This window comes from Notolabrus celidotus, chromosome 9, assembly GCF_009762535.1.
Source record: "Notolabrus celidotus isolate fNotCel1 chromosome 9, fNotCel1.pri, whole genome shotgun sequence".
In the NCBI taxonomy this organism is placed as follows: Eukaryota; Metazoa; Chordata; class Actinopteri; order Labriformes; family Labridae; genus Notolabrus; species Notolabrus celidotus.
Window position 1 is genome coordinate 16,917,725 of NC_048280.1, and position 22,170 is coordinate 16,939,894.

The 22,170-nt window shown below is 36.6% G+C and overlaps 1 protein-coding gene across 1 annotated transcript; it reads right to left on the bottom strand.

Annotated features, from left to right (window-relative positions):
• Positions 1 to 728: 728 nt before the first annotated feature.
• lmbrd2a (LMBR1 domain containing 2a) lies at positions 729 to 18,169 on the bottom strand. Its single transcript, XM_034691515.1, is given in 20 exon segments — positions 729 to 1,352; positions 1,548 to 1,641; positions 2,220 to 2,327; positions 2,460 to 2,506; positions 2,813 to 2,916; positions 4,672 to 4,769; positions 4,949 to 5,054; positions 5,167 to 5,300; positions 5,482 to 5,602; positions 5,604 to 5,661; positions 6,034 to 6,217; positions 6,327 to 6,363; positions 6,365 to 6,426; positions 6,538 to 6,612; positions 7,351 to 7,561; positions 7,657 to 7,824; positions 7,935 to 8,033; positions 9,841 to 9,867; positions 10,183 to 10,289; positions 18,029 to 18,169. Coding segments are annotated over 19 exon segments (1,893 nt in total). The 3' UTR covers positions 729 to 1,352; positions 1,548 to 1,635.
• Positions 18,170 to 22,170: the final 4,001 nt, after the last annotated feature.

Sequence of the window (22,170 nt, forward strand, 5' to 3'; positions counted from 1 at the left end):
ATAAAGAAACAATACAGAAAAACATAACGCATTAAATTGATTAATGATAAAGAAATTTTTTTTAATGCCAACTACGGAAGGGGATTAGGGCAACTGAAAAATAAAATCAAAATTAAGTTTTTTTTTAAAAATTATTGTTCTGAGAAAAAGATCAGAATTCTGAGTTTAATCTCAGAATTCTGACTTTTTTCTCAGAATTAGAATAGAATAGAAATAAAAAGCCTTTATTTGTCATTGTCAGGTGTACAATGAAATTAGAAGCTGCTCCTGAAGGTGAATGTGATAAATAAAAATAAAATAAAAACTGGTAGAAATTATCTATAAAAGAAAATATAAATAAAGTAATATTATAAAAACAAATGTAAAATATGGGGGGGAAGAGGTATTTGGGTTAAGTATATTGCACATTATGTGAAAAGTTTTCAGTTCCTGGTATTGCATTGACATGAAGTCTGACTTAAATCTCAGAATTCTGACTTTAATCTCAGAATTCAGACTTTTTTCTCAGAATTCTGACTTTAATCCAGAATTCTGATGTTTTTCTCAGAATAATAATAAAAAAGAATTTTGATCTTAGTTTTATTTATTTTTTCAAGTGGCCCTAATCCTCTTCCATAGCCAACATTGTCCATAATTGATTCTAACATTTATTTTAGATTTATGTAGACATACATTATTCCATAGGTTATCTTCAAGCATCATTTATGTCATAAACAAAGAGGCACAAGTAACATACTTGTTGAAATGATCACATTTTAATGCAATCTCTTGGAAGTCACATAATTCAAAAACATGCTTACTCTTACAAAAAAGGAATAGGCCATTGGAGCCATACACAAGTCAATCAAAACACAAAATACAGAGTATGAAATAAGTTAGACTGATGATGTTTTTCCCTTGGATATGTGAATTCAGTTTCATTCATTCTACAGTGGTAATGGAAAACACAATTGTTTAAGAAGATAAAAATCAAAATTATACTCCACAAGATTTGTCCCTTCACACAGCTTAAGGCCTTTGGGCCATTAAATCCCTTTACAGTCTCAGTAAATAATCCAGTTTCAGAATCTCCTGAGATACAGTATAAAATCCTTCATTGAGAGCTTTGATTTCATTTTTCACAGTTTCCTGATGGTGAGTCCATGTCTCAAGTGTATTAGGTTTCCCATTACTTCTTGAGGCTCAGGATTGTCTTTTGGATTCAAACTTCTGATGATGCATTTTCAGTCCTTTATTTTTGATCCCAGCAGGTACTGGTGTTTTGCTTTCCTGTCATGTCTTCAGTCTATCAAACATCACCAAAGATTCTTGTTTGAGACTGTGACAGGGACAGGTAACGTCCTCCTGTGGACCTACAGAGAGAGAGAGAGAGAGAGAGAGAGAGAGAGAGAGAGAGAGAGAGAGAGAGAGAGAGAGAGAGAGAGAGAGAGAGAGAGAGGTAGCAATGAAAGCCTGTTTCAATTGTTTTATTTGCAAAATTGTTGTTTAGCTCCAATTCAACAGCAAACGTATATTAATCTGTTTATTCATTAGTTTATCTAACACACCTTCTGTTTGGTGAATCTTCATCACTGGAATTGTCTTGCAGTAAGCCTCGTTGCTGCTCCTCCGTCTCCACATCTCTTCTTATGAATGTTACATCTGAAAAACACAAGGAACAATGTGTACACAATGTACTCTAAAGTTGACATATCATTGCCATCTTTAAGCACAAAGACCTGATAAACACAAGTGATCTTTTTCCACAAATAATGTGAACTGCAACAGAGCGTGAGGTGAATAAATGGTGCTGGGCTAAATTGTATCAAGCGTTTGTGGCAATGATATACAGATACTGCCAAATTTCCTTCACTTTTAGGGTGAAACTGAATGGTCCTGCCCACGTATTTCTTTTGCAGAGTAGGTGTAGGTGTTCTAGTGGCTCTAATGACATGGCTGAAAACTTGATTTACTTCAGTCCCTTTCACTGTATAAACTACAGAATATCTCCCTTGTGCAAAGGTCACAAAGAGGTCATGGGAGTGGCAAAGTAACCCAACCTGACACATTAAAAGCCTCTTCATGGAGGAGTTGCCTTATGGCTAAAATAGAAGCTTTTAGTTTCATGCAAGGGGCAGTGTTTCAGTAAGAATCATGTATAACAGACCTGTTAGAACAGTCTTCTCATATCACAGAAAATGTTTTATTTCATAAGGATAGTCGCTGTCTTAAATCCATACCACTTTTCTTGTTTGTGTGACAGGGCTGCTCTGGTTATCTTTTATCTCGGCGTAACCAGCTCTGGTCCGCCCAGTAATCCCATTGACTCCATACCGCTCCCTCAAGGCCTGCAACAGACAAAGGGCCGTAAATACTTTGACACACTTAAATCTGTAGAAACAGGGAGCAACAGAGGGAGTAGATTTCCTTTGCTACCTAAATATTTAGATCAATTATTTGATTGAGTAAACAACTCTGACCCGTCTCCTATTTTCTCCATCTTCAGCTTTCTGTCTTTTTCTTCTTTCTATAAAAGAAAAAAATGGAAGTGTATTTGTTAAAAAAGCAAATGCAACTCTTTTTTACTAAAAATACAGTGAGTATGCATTCAGAATGACAACTTTCCATTCTAAATAAAATGTACATTCAATTACATTTGATGAATAAAGAATCAAAATAAGCATGTGAAAGAATCTGCCATATCTAATAACAGCTGGATTTACTTCAATCAACAGAGGAAAAACTGAGAAGTTAATTATCAATTGAGTCTAATAAAACCATTTTTGAAGGGAGATGTAAAAACAGCAAGTGATTGAATTTGTGAGGAAGCTACCTCTTCTGATTTGCTCTCTGCCTTCATCCACCAGATCGGAGGTCAAGTCATCATCAGTAATGTACTGATGGATGCCCAGGAGGTTCAGACAGCGAGAGCCCAGGCTAGAAACCACACATACACAGGTTTACAAATAAATGATTAAAAATATTCTTCATTTGTCATATTCTTCAATAAAAAGGATTGTTCAAGTCAAATGGATTCCCAGGGAAGATTCCTTCCACTCAGAGTGCCTGTGCATCATCAATGTGTTATCCAACAAACTACATCATTGGGTGACCACATGAAGAGGAATGGTATGAATGATGCCTAAAAATGAATACAAAGAGAGCAGAGAGTTGTCTGAACTCTAAAAACTGAGTGTGCAGACAGCTTCTACTTATCCCAATGGGTGCAAATAATGAATGACGATAAATCCAAGAAATAGGTCAAACAAACTCCGGAAAGTAGGACTTGAAAGAAGCTAGACTTTTTTTTTTGCAGTTCTGTAAGCAGACAGTTCCCCGCTGAGAAAATCTTACACTGTGAATAACTAGCATGGCTTCATTGGCAAATCTTAACAGGGAAGAACAGGAATATTATTTAGGTATGTGAAGGAAATGTAAACAGCAGAAAGGCAGTTTGAGCTTCAAAAATGAGCTAAACGGTCTCAAATCTAATCTCACAGTGAGCCAGTTTAAGGAGGCACAAAAGGGGTTACCGGATCATGCTTCAGGAATGAGTTTAGTAGCTTTGTACCAGCTGGAGATGGTGGAGCGAGACTTGGCTGTGAGCACGGTCCATACAATGTTTCAAGCAAAGAATGTTGAGAAATATATTTTTCTTTGCAACGTGTGAGTAATGGCTTTTTCATTATCACTTGTGTGATAGCTTATTTACATTCTCCTGTTTTATTCTTTAATGATTTTTAAGTTGTATTGATCTCTCTAAAAAAGTAAAGCCTTGCTCCACATACTCAAATGGACATATTGATTCCCCTTGTGCCTGCCACTGTTGTTTGTGGATGTGGCATTAAAGGTTGTTCCTAGTTCCCCATGTTTTATGAAAAGGGATGGGGCTTTTGCCATTAGAGTTTCCAGGCTACAACATTAGCATATTCCCTAAATATTTATAATGCATTGCTGGATTTAATTGTCCTGGTTTTGCATTTTAAAGACCAGTGTTTTGTGTAATTTTTTTCTTCTTTCTGTGTTGTTTCTTGTTTTAAAACTGCATTTTTCTTTTTTTTTTTGGTAAAGCACATTGCAGCCTTGTTAAATTTAACGCTGTTTGAACAACTTAAAATATGATGCAAAGAATATTAAAAAGAAGATTGACAAAGAAATAGGATCAACCATTTGATTATAATCAATGTGAGACTTCATGAAGTTACAACATAGGCACTTTTGTCTAATTAGCTATTTTGACATACATTTTTTAATAAAGTAAGCACTACAGCAATAATGCTACTGAATTTTGAAAGCTGATACTGAAATCAATTTGCTAAATTTAAATATATACATATGTATATATAATGGATAGAGGTACATTCTTAAAACATAAACACATACCATAAATTAACTATATTTGCCAGGATTAGTTTGTAGAGGATTACGAAGCAGGACTCTTACAGATAAAAATCATCAGTCATACTGTCTAAAACAGTCAGTGCTCTCTTTTGGACAAACTTTGTCATGGGGTACTGTTTCTAAATAAAATAATGTTGTTATTACATGGCACTGCCAATCTTCTTGCTTATCTAAGTACATATACGTTATCCAATCTGACCACTGTATCATCATTTAAAACATTTACCAATGTACACCAGAATGAAAAGTTTAAACTAAGTAAGATAAAGCTGTAAGCGGCTTTTAGCTTACCTGTAAAAAGTGGCAAAGCAGAGCAGCAGTATCAGCATGGGATAATAGATGTAGAACCCATCAGATATGAAAGATAGCAGACGCATAGAGCCCATGATCTGAAAGAGAAAGAGGGGAATTGTTCGGATTTAATGCAGAGTTTGACATATATTTTTTTCATTTTTCCAGAAAGGAAACACACACAAACATTATGTGTTTGTGTGTGTGTGTACTGTGTGTATTATTCTTTTTTTTAAGTATAGATAACTGCATAAGATCATGTTTGTATGGGACCCACAGAGGTGTAGGATGTCTGTATTCTGTCCTGGTGTGAGATGGCAGAGTCCATGTGAATCAGACCCAGGAAATTGAGGCACAAAGGAGGAGTGAGACGGCAAAACAACCTGAGAAGAAACATCAAAGGAGGGGCACACATGTATTTCAGAATACTGTCTGTATATCTGATGTCCATAATATAAAATAAACATACATTATTGTGTCTTTTAAGGAACATACATGCCGCTGAACTGCAGGCTGTAAGCATCAGTTTGGTGATGTGGTACCAGGTGATAGTAGTTGAAAACTCGAATTCTGAACACTGTTGAGTAGATGCAGACACACAGGAAGAGGATGCTGACAAAGCACACCATCTGGTGGAGAAAATCAAAACATATCAAAAGTGGAGGCTGACAAGTGTGTTTAGTCCAGAGATGTATGGAAGAGATTCAAGTATGTTTACAGAAGGCGGGGTAGATTTTCAAGTCCAAGTTGTTTAAACTTAGCTCTGGTGGGAGCATGTTAGTCTGTATGCCTAACTCAACACATGCCTACCTCTATACAAATGTAGTTGTATTGTTTTTCAGCCATCTGAACAAAGACAGCGAAGAGGGAAAGGACAGGGTGTGTGCTGAAAAAGGTGCACTCAGACCAAACTACTGCTGCTGAGGAGACACAGGAGCACTGCCAGCAGCCTGTAGGAAATCTGTCTGAACACACACTCCCAGTACCACTCTGAAAAGGACAAGAATCACACACAAACACACATGTATGAGTTTCAAAAGTTAGAGGAACGATTACATAACACAAATAATTCAATAAATAGCACTATTGCATGATCTTTCAAGATGTTAAGACCATTTTAATGCTAAGAACCATTATAAAATATCTCGTCAGTGACTGATATGACTAGAGATATGCCAAAGTGCTAAATTATGCAGTTACCCAATTATTGATGATTTCAGCTGATGACGAGAGAAAGGTTTCTGGCTCAAATAGCGCTTGATGTTCTAAGTGTTTTAAAGAAAAGTCAAAGAAACACGAGGGAGCTAATTACAAAATCCCTTCTCTCTATAAAAGATACCCAATCCTACTAGCTACACTCACCCACTGCAGGTGTGCAGATGAATCTGTGTATCCAGCCATTGTGCTGTGCTGAGGGAATACTATGGGTGAAGTGATGGACAGGGCTGCTCTGGCTTTTAGCTACATCTTCTAAATGGAAGGCCTGGTCTAACAAGATAGACCACTGAACCTGAGCCTGTCTGTGTCTCTGCACTGCAAAGATTACCTGGAACACACACATACGGGTAACAGAGTAAATAATTGTTATTCACAGTATCATATCATATTTTTTTTCCATTAAGAGAACAGCAAACTGATGAAGAAATAATAATTACTTTTTTATGAAGACTAGTTAAGCCTCTTTTGGGGGGAGGATGATTTGTTCACCAGAGCTTTCCACATCTCTTCCATCTCTTCTTGGTACTCAGTGGGACACTGTAATGATAGTCATGTAAACAGGCACAAAAAAAGGGTAAGATACCTTTGAACATGGATACAATAAAACTTGTGTTGGCTGAAGACAAATTTGACTGAAGCAAGACTCACCTTTGTCAAAATGGTGTCAACACACTTCCTTAGACTGTGGTTGTGCCTGACGGATACATGGACACTTGCCACCTCCTGGATATAGAAAATATTGTTGTTCATGTCAACGTGAAATAAAAGTGAAGGTACCTTGTGACATATTTTGCAACAGTTCACATCTTTTCTCTTGCCTCTTCTCTTTTCACCCGTACAACAGAAATACAATCTAAAAATAGGGCTGCACATCAAAATCGCAAGTTTAACAATAATGCATAATGAGAATTTGCAATTAACACATTAAACACCTGTTAGATGAAGGCCTTGGTAATATGGCCATGCTTTTACAATGTTTTAATGGAGGCAGATGAAGCTTTTGATGGTAATTCAGTGGTAAAAAAGCTGCTTTTTGGATGCATCTAAATTCAAAAGAAACACGTTGCAATACATGTAAGGTATAAAACATGAACTGCTGATTGACAAAATAAACCACACGTGGTTTTAACTAAAATGCACTTTAAAATAGTAGTAATAGTAGTTTATTTACCACACTTCTGTTGACATCACAATATTGAACAAAACTGTGAAACATTGCCTAGTTTTTCTGATTCTGTTTTCAGATTTGCAGTTTAATTGCTGAACCAAGTGTGATAAAAATAAAAGATACGTTTAGTTTTGTTAAAGTAAATACATTTCAAGTCAAAAATTATAAACAACACCAAATTTATATGGTTTAATTTCCTGTAGTTTTCCATATCAAAATAAATATTGCAGTAGGACAAAATATCACAATATCATTTTTTTCCAATATCATGCAGCCATACTATAAATCCTCACCTCCATAACATCTGCTAAGTGTTCCTCTGCCTCAGCCTTCTCAGTAGCCATCTTTGCTGCCTTGAAGTAGGCCTTGGCCAGCAGGTAAACAGGGGAGGATGAGAGCCAATAAGAACGTGGGATCTCCACCAGGCCATAACCTAGCAGCAGCACCAGCAGGAAGAGGCCCCATGTGTTGGCAGCAGTAATGCCAATAGTCTGGAGCTCTGACCTGCAAAAGTTTTAAACAAATGTGTTGACCACATTCCAGCTAAAAAGTTACACTGGTTATCTAATATTTCTGTAGTTTATGTATGTTTAACTAACCATGTGAGATGCCACTTTGGGTGAGCGACCAGGTATATAAGCAGGGAGATGAAGATAAGGAGGTAGGTGCCGTAGTAAAGAGCGTTTTCAATGAGAGCTGTTTTAACCTTTCCAGCTCTTGAAAAAGCTCCTGACCGAGCATACGACTGCATGAAAGGCAACAGCAGCCTGTATAAACAGATAAAACACACACACAGAATAAACTTCAGTATGAAAAACACAGTGACCTTAATGAGAGGTGGAGCATACAGCAGGTACAGGGTAGAATAGGATTTTACCAAGTAAGGAATTGGGAGGTCCAGTATACAACTCTCCAGAACACTGGCAGAATGCCATCTGGGATGTAACTCCATGGCTCCACACAAGCTGTTGGTATCCTGTAATATCAAAAAAAACTGTTAGTAGCTCAATTTATGGTGCACCTGTTTATGGAACGGTTTATTGAAAGTTATTTCTCAATACTGTGAGTTACATAAACGGAATTTAAGTCAAAATTATTTTGTCACGGTGGGGGTCAAAATCTTAGACATGAATTTACAACTGGATACAAATTACACAACAAGTCTCTGCATGGCTCTCTACAATGTGCAACTGAGTGCACCACCCTCAATGAGAAAACACTACTGGCAAATATTTTTTTTCTATCAATGTAGGGTCATTAGCAATTTAACTCAAAGTCTGAAAGCCTACTAGAGAAGTACATGAGATATAAGTAGTATTCCAGCAAGCAGCTGGAAATACGAGTCATGTGATCTAAAGCAAAGGACAACACTGGAGAACTTGTAAAGTAAGAAATCAACACTGCTTAGCTTTAACAAAGTTCAAAAGTTCAAAGTCTTCTTTATTGTCAAAAACTGCAGTATGCACCAGGCATACATATGATTTGATGTTACGTTTCTCTCTCAGACCCTAGCAATGACAACAACAGTTAAACATAGGAAATAGCTAGAAAAAGATAAGCTAAAATTAAGATAAGAGATTCCTTTACTCGTCCCACAATGGGGAAATTCAAGTGTTACAGTAACAAAGTAGACAGTGCAAAGAAACATATAAAGCAAACAAGAGCCGATAAAGTAACAATTATTAAAAAGTTATTAGCAATTAAAATTAAAATTAAAGAGGTAAAAAATAAGCATATCTTAAAATCACACACACACACATATATATATATATATATATATACAGTGGGGCAAAAAAGTATTTAGTCAGCCACTGATTTTGCAAGTTCTCCCACTTAGAAAGATGAAAGAGGTCTGTAATTTTCATCAGAGGTACACTTCAACTATGAGAGACAAAATGTGAAAAATAAAAGCATTTCAAGGTCCTGGAGTGGCCTAGCCAGTCTCCAGACCTCAATACCATAGAAAATTTGTGGAGGGAGTTGAAAGTCCGTGTTGCCCAGCGACAGCCCAAAAACATCACTGCTATAGAGGAGATCTGCATGGAGGAATGGGCCAAAATACCAGCTACAGTGTGTGCAAAACTGGTGAAGACTTACAGGAAACGTTTGACCTCTGTCATTGCCAACAAGGTTATGTTACAAAGTATTGAGTTGAACTTTTGTTATTGACCAAAAACTTATTTTCCACCATAATTTACAAATAAATTCTTTAAAAATCCTACAATGTGATTTCCTGGATTTATTTTTCTCATTTTGTCTCTCATAGTTGAAGTGTACCTCTTATGAAAATGAAAGACCTCTCTCACCTTTCTAAGTGGGAGAACTTGCAAAATCAGTGGCTGACTAAATACTTTTTTTGACCCACTGTGTATATATATATATATATATATATATATATATATATATATAAAAAATTGATTTTAGAGTCTGACCACTGCAGGAAGAAAAGACCTGCGGTATCTCTCCGTGAGACACCGCGGGTGTAAAAGAGTAAGTTAATAAAATAATAAAATACAGTTTAAAAACGGTGCAAAAACTTTGCTATAGTGCCATTTAAATTCAAAGTGAGTATGTGCGTGTTCAGGTCCTGAGGGTGACAGACCTCAGCATTGATTTGGGACATATATATCAGATATATATAATGTCAGACGATGATAAAATGATTGCTTTTGCACTTCACTGTATCATGTTGGATCACCTTGGCACACAATCTAGAGGAATACATTGCCTTGAAATGAGTAAACGGTAGCCTGAGTAACAGTAAATCAAACAATCTTATTCACCTGTCAGTTGGGTGAACTGAGAATTTTCATTTGTCTCATGTAGCGTCTTTCTCGTGTTACAGGAGTAAGGTGGTGATTTGCATTGTCAAGCACACACTGCTTGTAGATGGTCTGGAAGAGGAGCAGAGTTTACACAGTAAGGTAACACTTGAAGGCTGTTCATCACATTACAATGGTGACGAAACAGTAAACACACAATAAAAACACACAGCTGAACCAAATTCAGACACGTTATTTTTGAAAACACATGCAACTCATATCCTGCTAAACTTTTGTTTTCCAGAGAAAATACAACTCTGGTTACCAGAGCAAATATCTTCAACAGCTGCAGTTGTGTCATACCGTGCTGACATCAAGAGCAGGATGAAGACGATGAGGAAGCAGAGGTACCAGGACAGTAGAGTCCCCAACAGGACCATTGGCTGCTGCTTCCGCAAATCTCCATAACGCTGGAGGAGTAGAAAGCCAAGAGAAAAACTACGAAGACCACAACAGCCAAAACAGCACACTCATAGTGATGACAGAAGAGACGTACGTCAAGAAGTCATGATGGCAGACTGAAGGAGAGAGATAAAGAGAGATGAGAGATATGGAAAGAGAAAGAAAGGGAGAGCAGAACTGCATTGGACTAAGCAATTTTACAAGATATCAGTTATCTGCTGATAACAAGGACGAAGAATGTGACCGCAACACTCAGAGCAAAACAAATAGTGTACAATATAATGGCAAACCTGTTTCTTTTCTCTTACAGTCATGTCATCTGACTGGAAGATATCCAGAATAAGAAGGTGACACAACCCTGGTAAAAGATAGCAGGTCTATAAACAGTTGTTCTCATAAGTTTACATACCCTGGCAGAATTTATGGTTTCTTGGGTAGTTTCTGTTGTAATTATGATATAAAGAAGTAACACAGCTGTTTGACAATAAATGGCTTCACCCAACCACTAACCATGAATGAAAAAAAAAGGTTTTCTCTTATCATTCATATTCTCTGAAAAAATGGCCAAAAAAAATCCCAAAATCTGCCAAGGTATTTAAACTTATGAGCACAACTGTAAGTTCAAACTTATCTGTTTAATTCACAATTATTAAAGGTTACTAGTAGAGATTTGTTTACTTTGTACATAATACATGTAAGCTATTTATACACCTTTATCGAGGATATTTTGTTAATTGTTTAATTGTAAGCATAATAATGTAAACACACAGGTATGTATGAATATAAAAATTGGTAAGCCCACCTACAAGTTCAAACGATGAGAATTTTAAAGAATTTTCAAATGTTATGTCAGAATAACATTTATCAATGGCAGGTTTATTGAAAAAATCGCGATTGTATTTTTCTAATTCTTATCAGCCCATTATTGCAATATTTTCTGTTATTTTTTTCCAAAATAACAGAAATAGACTATTTACGAGCTCTCTAAACATGTGTACTCTGAGCTTCCAAGTTGTGACTCTTTCTGCCTTATTTTGTTATTTCAAACCTCTGTGCCTGCTATGAACAGCGTTTCACTACAACGGTTAGTTTACTGAGCTCCCTGCTTGATTTAGGTCATCGGCTAAAATCCCTCGGATCACACAAAGAGCGCATGGACAGAAAGCAGGAGCAGTGACTCTTACCTGTTGTGTTTCTACTCCCAGGCTTTAAGCGTTCAAACCAACCAGTAAACTGTCTGATATTTCTGTCACATCGTGTTCTCAGATATGGGGACGCGACAATTGTACACAACCTTTGAAACTACATTACGTGACTGCCAAACAACATTCTCTCTCTGACGTAAAGTGGAACTCTGGGTAATGTAGGCGGGACGATATCAACTCAAGCACAGAACCGCCCACTTCTGGAAAAACATAACATTACAAACTGCAAATTATTGTGTTTCACCGTTGATTTTTTTGTGAAATCGATCTAAAATAATCCCCACTCACACAACATATACAGAGGGGTTACATGTAGGCCTATCCCCAGCAGCAAAGGGCTGAAAAAGAAGCTCATGTTGAAGTGCCATTGGCTGCAGTTCCTCCAGTGGCCACTTGAGGCTGGTTTTGTTCGGTTCTGTCAATTTCCGCCATGCTAAAATCATCATCATCCCAGATGGGTACAAAAAACAAACAAACAAACAAAACACGTCATAATGTTTTCATCACAACTTAACTGGGGGAACATTTTTTTTAAAACTAAGTTTTAAAATTATACTATATGAAGATATGCATTTGAGGAGCATGGAGTCCTTTGGTGCCAGCTGCCTGCTCTGTATCACTAAACTTAACCTTTTGCACATAACATGCTGCAGGATATGTTAGCTTTTACCCAAAGAGAATATACAGATGCATTGTGATTAAAAAAGGGAACCTGTGTTCTAGGTATGTGATGTTAGCTTTATTTATGCTATAGCAGAAAGCACTGTGCCACTGCAAATTTAACCATACTGTCCTGAATATATTATTAACTAGCACATCAGCTGGCCAATAAATTAGCCATGCTAAAAACTGATAAACTATGTTAGCTTGGTGTTATTCAACCCTTGTTTTTTTCTCATGTATCACACATAATTAAATTATTTACTTCTGCATAGAGAATTTAAACATGGTAGCATCCAAATGCTGAGAATGTGGTTTCAAATAGGCTGTCCATTATTTATGCAATTTGAGGTACCCTTTGATAGACTTTAAAGATCCACCAAAAAACACCAACATATTATAAAACTAAATTTTATTTTCATGGCGAATACTTTTTTATTGGAATCAAAACTTTAAGGAGGGTGTCTTAGGTCACCAAAGTTAAGCCCTTTCAGACAAATCAGTAATTTTAGGCTAAGTAAATACAACTGAACAAACAAAAGGACCGTGATGTGTTAAAAGATATTAATATTATAGCCTTAACAAAATGGTGCAAATTGTTCATCTGTAAAGCCAAGAACATATGGGGCATGGATCTTTTCCTTTTCCTCCATAAACGAGCTTGTTGTCTAAGGATTTGAGATTATTATCTGTTATTCTGAAAAACAAATGTATTTTTTAAGTGACTATCAGAATTGCTATGCCAGCATGCATCTATATGAATATTTAAATCATTACTCAATTATGAATCTTCTTTTCTGCCCACATTTATACGGAAGAGTTTGTGGGCCAAGATGAAACAAATAATAGTGAAAGGAGAATAAAGTTGAAATGTCAGAGAAAAAGTTGAAATTCAAACTTGAGTACAAAGTTGACAAAACACTTCCAGACAAAACTGTATTGTTCCAAACCACCAGAGTGTATCATATTTTCAATATGCTGCAGTGATATGTTCATTTTATTCACAAGCAAATCAACACATAAGGAGAGAGCAAATGTTTAATATGAGTGAGGGGCATTTGGACCCCAAAACAGTTTAATGCAGAAGTATGAAGTCATTGTAATCAACTATTTCCTTTGTTGTTGAAATTGAATTTGTGAAACAAAATGTGTAAAAAATTATTTCAATTTCTTTTGTCAACGTGCATGACAATTTTCTTTCCTTCTGACATTATTTTGTTAAATTTTCCCTGACCCTAATACTCCTCTTTACATTTCTTAAGAAGAACCAGATAGCTTGAGTTCTCCATCATCAACCTCTACACAGAAAAAACAAAGAGTAGACTGTTCAAGCACACCAATGTTTTATAAGGCTGGTATTTTTATTCGAGGCAGAGACTGGATATATAAGAAAATCACAATTCAATTAAATCACATTAAAGCTAATGTGTAGATTGTTGACAGATTAAGATAAAGGATAAAAAGCCATGCATGCTGATAAAATCTTCATCTGTAAATTGTAGATACAAATATATATATTTAGACACAACACATTTCTTGGCAGACTGTATCACTCTGTGACACCAGCAATAGTTACATCATATTTGTCTCATGGTTTATCGTCTTGTGCACAAAAACATACTGTATTTCAATATGACACATTGGTGCAGAGAGTTAATCTTGTTTTGCATGAAGTTTCATTATTTTCATTCAGTCAATTAAGCAAAATCAAACCAACTTTATCAACACTTATTCCAAAATGATAACTGATATTTTCTACACCTATCAACAAATCTTGACATTCAATTCTACATTTGAATGAAAATATGAATGGTGGCAGCAACAGTTCCCCTGAAGATGTGTTCCCATTTAGTTCAGCTCATTTTTAATATAAATCATCCTTTGAATTCAAAGTCCCCTGTTGCTGCTGAGACAAACTTTAGTGCTTACATTTTCCTTAAGATATATAAGAGGCAATGTGCAGAGGCCAGTGTTGTCCTAGTTCCAGTCTATCTTAAAGGTAATTTGTATAGAAACAGAAGAGAGTTCTCTGACATTGGTTGTGACAGAGAACTTGTTGCTTCCCGGTCTTAGTGTTTTAAATGTGACAAATTTAAAGAACTTTGACGGAAGAAAAAGAGTCCAGTTCATTCCTGAATGAACATCCACATGTAAGGGTCATCAGAGTACAGTGGGCCCAGTACATTAAAACAAGCAGCTCTGGTCTCCAGCAAAAGGTCCTTATGGTTTAGCAGTTCCAAAATCAGGTTTTTCTACGAGATACAGACAAGGAGACCAGTCTTCAACAGCCCGGGAAATATCCAGTACATCCATCCACACTGAGCCAAAAATTTCCAACGATTCTGGCCAATCCTCCAATAAATTCTCATCAGCTCCATCTGGTTAATCTGTGAAAGATTTAGCCAGCCAATGATCCTGGATTTCTCTCGTCTTCAAAATTTAATTTAGTTGTCCACTCCGATCTTTGTTGTCCGATCTTCTACTGCTCCGTCTGTTTCTCTGCTGCGTTTCCCCTCCTCCTTGTTCCTGCAGTGCTCAGCTTATTACTCTGATCCTTTACAACAGTTACATTGCATCCTGGCAGCACTTACAGGTGCTTAGTGAGACCATCTGTCAGTACATTCTCACCTCAGCTCTCGCTCTATTTCTCTCTTTGACCACTGTAATAAGCTGTTTAACTATCAGAGCTGAATGCCCTTATTCAGTCCTCAGTATTCTCAATCATTAACCTGTGTGACTGAGATTTTCACTGTCTTCACTTCAGTCATGACACTTGCTTGTCCCATGTGGATCTTGCATATCTCACACTAAACACACCCACATACACAAACAGAGAGGCACAAAACTGCAGCAATTAAGGTTTCAATCTAACTGTTTAACTGTGTAAACATGAATACAAATGCTTGCAAAATATCCTGACACTTGGATTTGTTTCCCAATAAATTGTGTGAAGTCAGGGGGAAAAAATGGAGAAACTTAAAAAAGTTCATGTTAAATCTAATCTTTGTTTCAATGTCTATTAACTTGTCTTTAAAGTAGATTATTAACAGGTTTCATAATTTAATAATTTGTTTAAAAGTAGGACAATTTTATATTTTCATGGACCATATTTTCTATTATGATATTACATGTAAAGTGAAATAATTATTCAAATATTTCCTGTAGATCAACAAAAATCTTTTAAAGATACGGAAATGTAAACTTTTGAGAAGTATGTTCATTTACACATGCAATACTTTGTTGGGGCTCCTTTACTATGAATCCCTTTCTTAAGAAGTTGATGGAAAATAACATTATTTTCATTATATTCTGATTTGCTGAGATGCACCTGTAAATTCAGTGGGATCTTGTTTTGACAGTTGCTACCACTAGATGGAGGTAAGGAATTTGTTCTGAAATGTGACTTGCTTAGCAGGAAAATGCAAACTTTAGGGTGGTCTGTATAAAGATGAGAATGTACACCTAGATTTAAGGGATGCGGTCCAATACAAGGGTTTCAACAATTCTATATACATTAATGTTTAAATATTCTTTTTTGTTAAACAATAAAAAGGTATTTAGCTTATTTCATAATCCTTTCTTCATGACAAAGGGGTCCTATATGTCAAATGAGCTGAAGGTTGGAAGAAAACTAAAAAGATGTATTCATGTCCAAACAAAAAAAATAGATATTAATAGTTTTATGTATAGTAACACAATAACATTATTCTTGTATGCCACTGATGATGATGTTAACAATAAATATTAGGTTGATAAGTCATATTTTTCATCTAAGTATTGTTCTAAAATTGACATCTTACAGCTTGATGGAGAAAAATGATCCTACTTGAAAAAAATTGACATTTTTTTTAAATCACTGGTATGATTTAGAGGAGTCATACTCACAGAGCTCAGAGGTGAGACAGCTGAAGTGAGATATCAGCTGTCCATGCCATTGTCTCCCATCTCTCATTATATTGTCATCAATCATTTTGATCTTTTTTTATCAGAGGATGTTTTTTCATGATACAAAAGGAAGGGTGTCATATTTAACTTTATAAGAGCCTCAAACACATCTTCAACAAAGAGTGGATCAGATTTCACTCCCTTGGCACCACTGGGTACAGATTGTTGTGATTACATGAGGTAAAGGGTATTGGAAAATTGTAAACTGTCCTCATATAGCCCTTTATCTAGTTTTCTGATCCCTTAAAGCACTTTTACAATACATGTCACATTCACCCATTCACACCACATTCATATAGTGATGGCAGAGACTGCTTTTTAAAGTGGCCATCGGTGTTACCTCAGCAATTCATCCATTCACACGCAGTCACACACTGCACTGGGGGCACTTTAGGGTTCACTGTCTTGCCCAAGGACAACCAACCTCTTGATTGAAAGATGACTCTACCACTGAGCCACAGCCACCTCTAAATATTAGTAGATGATTCGAAAAGCTGATTCATTTATTTTAACATACAGAAATATATTCCTTTTTGTCTTTATCAAGTACATTGTAGTGTGCTATTCAAATTGCCCTTCATTTTAGCCTTTTTACATGTCTACATTTTCAGGTGTTCTCTCATACATGCCTCTTCTTGAGCACATACAGTATATTGGAAAACGCAGTTTGTATATGTAGACCTGTAGACCTATGTTTGCACTGAGGCTTTCTGTTTTGTATGCACACAAGTATGCATACCCATACAGCGTGCACATATTTATGCATAGAAAAAATGTTTCTCTGAACAAAATAAAAACTGTTCTTTCATTTATTTTTGTTTTAATAAATTCATATGTGCTATTATTGTTTTCTTGTCAAGGTATTATGCTGTATATATTAAGAATTCCTGAGTATATGTGCTGGGAATTATACGTGATGGACTGTGTTGTAATATATAGTATATAATACAAACACTGGAATAGATTTTGTTCCTTAATTTTCGTTTTGTGAATGTTTACATAAATCAAGAGTGCATATATGTTTTTGATGTATTACTGATTGCTATTGTCCTTTTTCTTGGCCATAACTCTGCCTTTCTATATCAATTTTCTTTAATTAAATCTTAAAATTAAAAAAGTGTTTTTAAGATTCTGTGGGGAACTTGGTTTATGTCAACTTTGGCCCCTTGTGGACAAAACTGTGTTTGCTGATCCTTTACTGTACATCTGAAAATACTTTATATATATATTCTATTTTATTTCATTTTTAAATTACCTTTTTTAATTTTATTTTCTATTATTCTTTTTTAACAAAAAACACACAACATCCTACCTCTTTTACTTATTAAATGTGTCCCTCATCAAGAACTTTTTTTAAGAGAAGACCTGGTATATATATAGGTGACTAACTGTAATATTTTTATATACCACTGAGTCGCTTACCAATCAGTAATTTTACACAATTAAATATGTTCCAATGATACATTATCCACAATGTTATTGGTCACTAATGCTTGGATTGTGAAAACTACATTTATTTATTTATTTATTTATTTATTTATTTATTCATTCATTCATTCATTATTATGTATTATTTGGTTTTTAAGCTCTTAATTGTTGTGTTTTGTTGTCTGTGTGTCACTGTGTACTATTTGTTGTTATGTAGTAACCAATTGCTCTGGGATGGATTTAACAAATTCTAGGAATTTTCCTCCAAAATGTAGTGGTTAGAAGTAAGAAGTTCAGAATAGAGCAAGTAAAGAAAAAAGTACTTTGTATTTTACAACTGTAGATTGTACGAATGCAAAATATTTGAGTATGTACTCAGGTAGTAAGATATGTGGCGTGTAACAGAGGGGATTCCTTTTTCGGTGAGCAGGGGAAGTTTGTTTTCCTGTGCTATAAACTCTGAGCCCACTCTGCTGACTTCCTCTGTCTCTTCCGCTGCCTTTACTCACAGTATCTCCCCTCAGAGTGGAGCCCAAGCCCAACACCATCACTACCCACACCATATCCAGCCACCAAGCCACTGGGACCACGTCCAGTGTGGCCTTATTCAGCTCAATGAGAAATGGTGTGTGAACAGCCTCGTCTCCCATCGTGCTCATTGAACAACAGCTACGAGTGCGCTGAGAGGGTTTGAAGTCTGTAACATTTGATCCATGGGAAACCCTTGTGCACAATAACGGTAGCGAACAAAGTGGCCCCAGTTCTGTGTGTCCCAAGAGGGCTACTGTAGACTGCAGATCTTATAACCTGTCCTCGATACATCACCCCCTTGGGATTGGACCACTCCCATCTGAAACGACGGGCCAAGTAGAAGAGCCTGGGCCTGCTAGAATTACACACTCTGTGGTGCTGAGACTGAGGCTGCAGCCTGTGTGTTTTTGTGTACTTGTGTGTGTATTAAAATGAGAGAGGGAAAGTTTTTTTCTTTGTGACAACAAGTGTTTTACTGTAAACCTACAAGTTGCTAATGATATCATATCCTTAATTACAATTGGCCAAATCTATCACTTTATAGTAAAAAAACAAACCAAAAAAAGCCTGAAACATCTCTCTCCAAGTGTTTATGTAATTTGATGAGGGAGGGGAATCAGTATCTCCTCTTCTAGAGGAGCTGAAGCAAAAGAAAGCCCATGTAGCAGCCAATTTCCCAAAGTTTATTGTTTTTGCCTGATCCTGCTCTCAACTTTGATCCCTTTGCAGTCCATCAAGCAGCACATATGATACCAGTAATGGCATATTCCTCCTGCATGGATGTTGTAGGACTGAATACCCAGGGGAGGAAGGGGCCAAATGATAAAAGCTCAGTTCATTTTGTGATAAAATTGTTGGATCTAGAAGGCCTACATAAAAATATGCAAACTGGAGCAGGACCATTATTGGATCAAAAATAGACTAAAACTTTAAATTAAATAAATTACCAAAGGATATTATAGTGCACTTACAACATTTTATTATTGAAAATAAATATAATAATAAACAAGAATAGCAAGGCAACTGCCTCTTCCTTAGGGATGATTGAGATGAAAATGTCATCAGTTTCCTCAAGAGGTCTCAGTGACCTCAAGAATATGAAGCTTTGTGTTAGTTCATGGAGGACATTGAAGGCATACACTCCTGTTGTCAGCTGGCAGTCTTCTGGTTGAATCATTTTTTCCAATCACTCACAACAAATCACAGCTCATTCTAACGACGAGGCAGTCCATTTAAACCCATCTTCCCTCTCACTGATCCCTGCATCACCCATCCTGCCTGCACCCCAGCCTCTACTAAATAGTCTAAATGTCTGTTTTTACCCTTTTGGTGGATTTTACAATGCTCACCCTGGAAAGCCAAGGCATGCTGCTTGGCTATACCAGGGAGAACTTTAAAAAGCGGAGCCTATAGCGCCAAGCATAACAGTACTTACATTTTGTAATGAATCTTTTAAATATATGACATGGGTGTTCCTGTCCAATTTAGTGGAGTGAAACGTTGACCAAAAAACTTTAAGGTTAGCCTTTATTTAGAAGTAATCTTTTCATGGTGTCCAGGATTCCTGGTGAAGCCCCTGCTCCTATGATTAACAATAAATAAAGAGGACGTGACATCAGGATTAAGAATAAGTCACAATTGCGTTCGACATTCCTCCTATAATCTATTTAACAGAACTGAGAACTAAATTCTTACCAAAGTATCTGGGCTCTGCAGGGTTCAAGGTTATATGATCTATTGTGGCGTGGGTGAGAGAAGAAGGATGATGCTGAAGTGAGAGTTGGAAATCCCTTTTATTCCAAACATGACTGATGCAAAAGGAGAATCTATGGTGCGCATCTTCACTGTGAAAGTGAAGTGATGAGTGAATAGGCTAGGTTAATTACATTAGAAGGCTATGGCGTTGATTTACTAATTTACTTCTGGCCTAACTCTGCCCTGAAACCAAAAGAGGAGACATTAGTCAAAAACCAAGATCCCCTCAGGACAAGACATCAGGCATGCTTTGGATTTAAAGTACATGTGAAGAACTTTCATTTTGTCTTGATTTAAGCGTCCCCTGTGGATAAAGTGATACATTTTTTCCTCTTTGCAGAGTTTGTCCTGTAAATGAGTAGGAAGGATTTTCAATCACAAATCCAATCTGTCTTTTAACATTCAAATGTGTCACACATTGAGTGTTTGAAGAGGAGACAATAAACAAGGGCTGTTTCTGTAGTGTGGTATTAATCACTTCATCTAACACATGGGTTCCTAAACTTTTCAGGCAGGGACCCCCAAAATGCAGGTGCCAAAGACTCATGACCCCCACTGTCCCTGGATGTAATTAAAATGTTGCTTCATACTTCATTTAGCTGGTCTTCAGAAAATTAGCCTAGCTTCATGCACATGTTGGTGTTTCCTGAACCTGCTGCTATACTAATGCTTTTGTCGTTATATTTACAACCATGGGTAAATGTGTCATTTTAGATTATTTAAACAATAAAATAAAAAATCTGGACGACTTCTCGCGACCCCCCTTTAGTGTCTCGCGACCCCTTCAGGGGTCCTGACCCCCACTTTGGGAACTTCTGATCTAACACAAGCTCTGTGGCAGTGGCTTCTAGTCTTTAAATAATTCCATAGAATTAGAAAACCTTTATGCTTAAAGTCTTGTTTGCTTGTAGCTTATACAGAAACACAAGTTTGAATTTTAGTCAGTTTTGTAACTTGCCAAGAAAATCCTCACATGAGCTACAAGTTTCAATTAACTGACTTAAAACCAACAAGGTCCGTCTCTATGTGTCTCTAAGTTTTTCTTTTTTCTTTCACACAAATCAATCAAAAACAAGCAGTGAATCAGTGAGTACTGGATGTTCTGCTAGTTATCCTTGGTTACTTTTGGATTTAGCTAAGCAAGTTTTCTACTCCTGATTTCAGTTTTTATGCTTAGCTTATAGAGTCAAACTGCTGGTAATAGCTTCATACTTTCTAAAGTGGTATCAGTCTTTTTTATCATACACTCAGTGACATGTTTTTTAAAAAAGTATTGATGTGGGCACAGTAGAAAAAGTACATATTGAGTATGTGTCAGCATTGTGTCACAGGTGCACAAACAGGAGCTGAGTCCCCATGATGAACTGATTTCTCTCTTTACAATGCATTTAACACAGAAAACACACTAACAGTACAAAGATGACACATTTTCCTCCCAGCATCCATGGTAATGTGTAACAATCACCTGTTTCTCTGTTGTTTCTGCGTGTTTTATGGCAGGATCCCTGGTTGTCTTTTCCCTTTCTTCATTTTACAAGTTTGGCTCTTCAGCTGACCCCATCAGCCGATCCCTTTGCTTTGAGCACTGAAGACAAAGGAGGCTGTTGTCTGTTGTTGCTTGTTGGGATAGCTGTGAGACGGATGCCATGTAGGTCGCTGCGGTGAGGCTGAGGAGCTGTGGGGTCCAGGCTTTAAAGCTTTCCAGATGAGCTGAGGGTGAATGATGTGTGACACACACACACACACCACACACACACACACACACACACACACACACCACACACACACACACCACACACACACACACACACACAAATGTTCAGGGAGGATTTCGCAATATTTTATATAATTTGCTTAAACGTTGGAGAAGTATTAACATTGCCACAGCAGTTATTTCAGAGCACATACAAACAGAGCAATGTTTGGCATTATAAATCAATTATGAAGAGGACATGAAAGGTTATGGAGTTAACGACCTATTGCATCTTAAAAAGTTATGTAAGAATGGGAAATGTGCCTCATTTATTACCAAGAAAATTGTAATTGGTACTGGCAAAGAGCAGAAAGCTGTGATATGGGTTACTAATCTGATCCGTCATGGTGATCAGTGTTATCTCTGACCACAGACCCTGTACATCATCTGATCTGATGGCACCATTTGAACTTCCTTAGACAAATGCATTGTCACGATGAGAGAGCTATTCATACTTAGAAGTTTATTACTGAAAGTTAATCTTGCAGTGGAATTGAATTTAAGCCCGAGCTATATTAGAGATTGAATAAAAAAAGTCAAATCATAATTTAACATTACCTCTTTTGTAAAAAGGGATTTGGGTTTGTTGTAACCCTCCTGTCATGTTCAGTG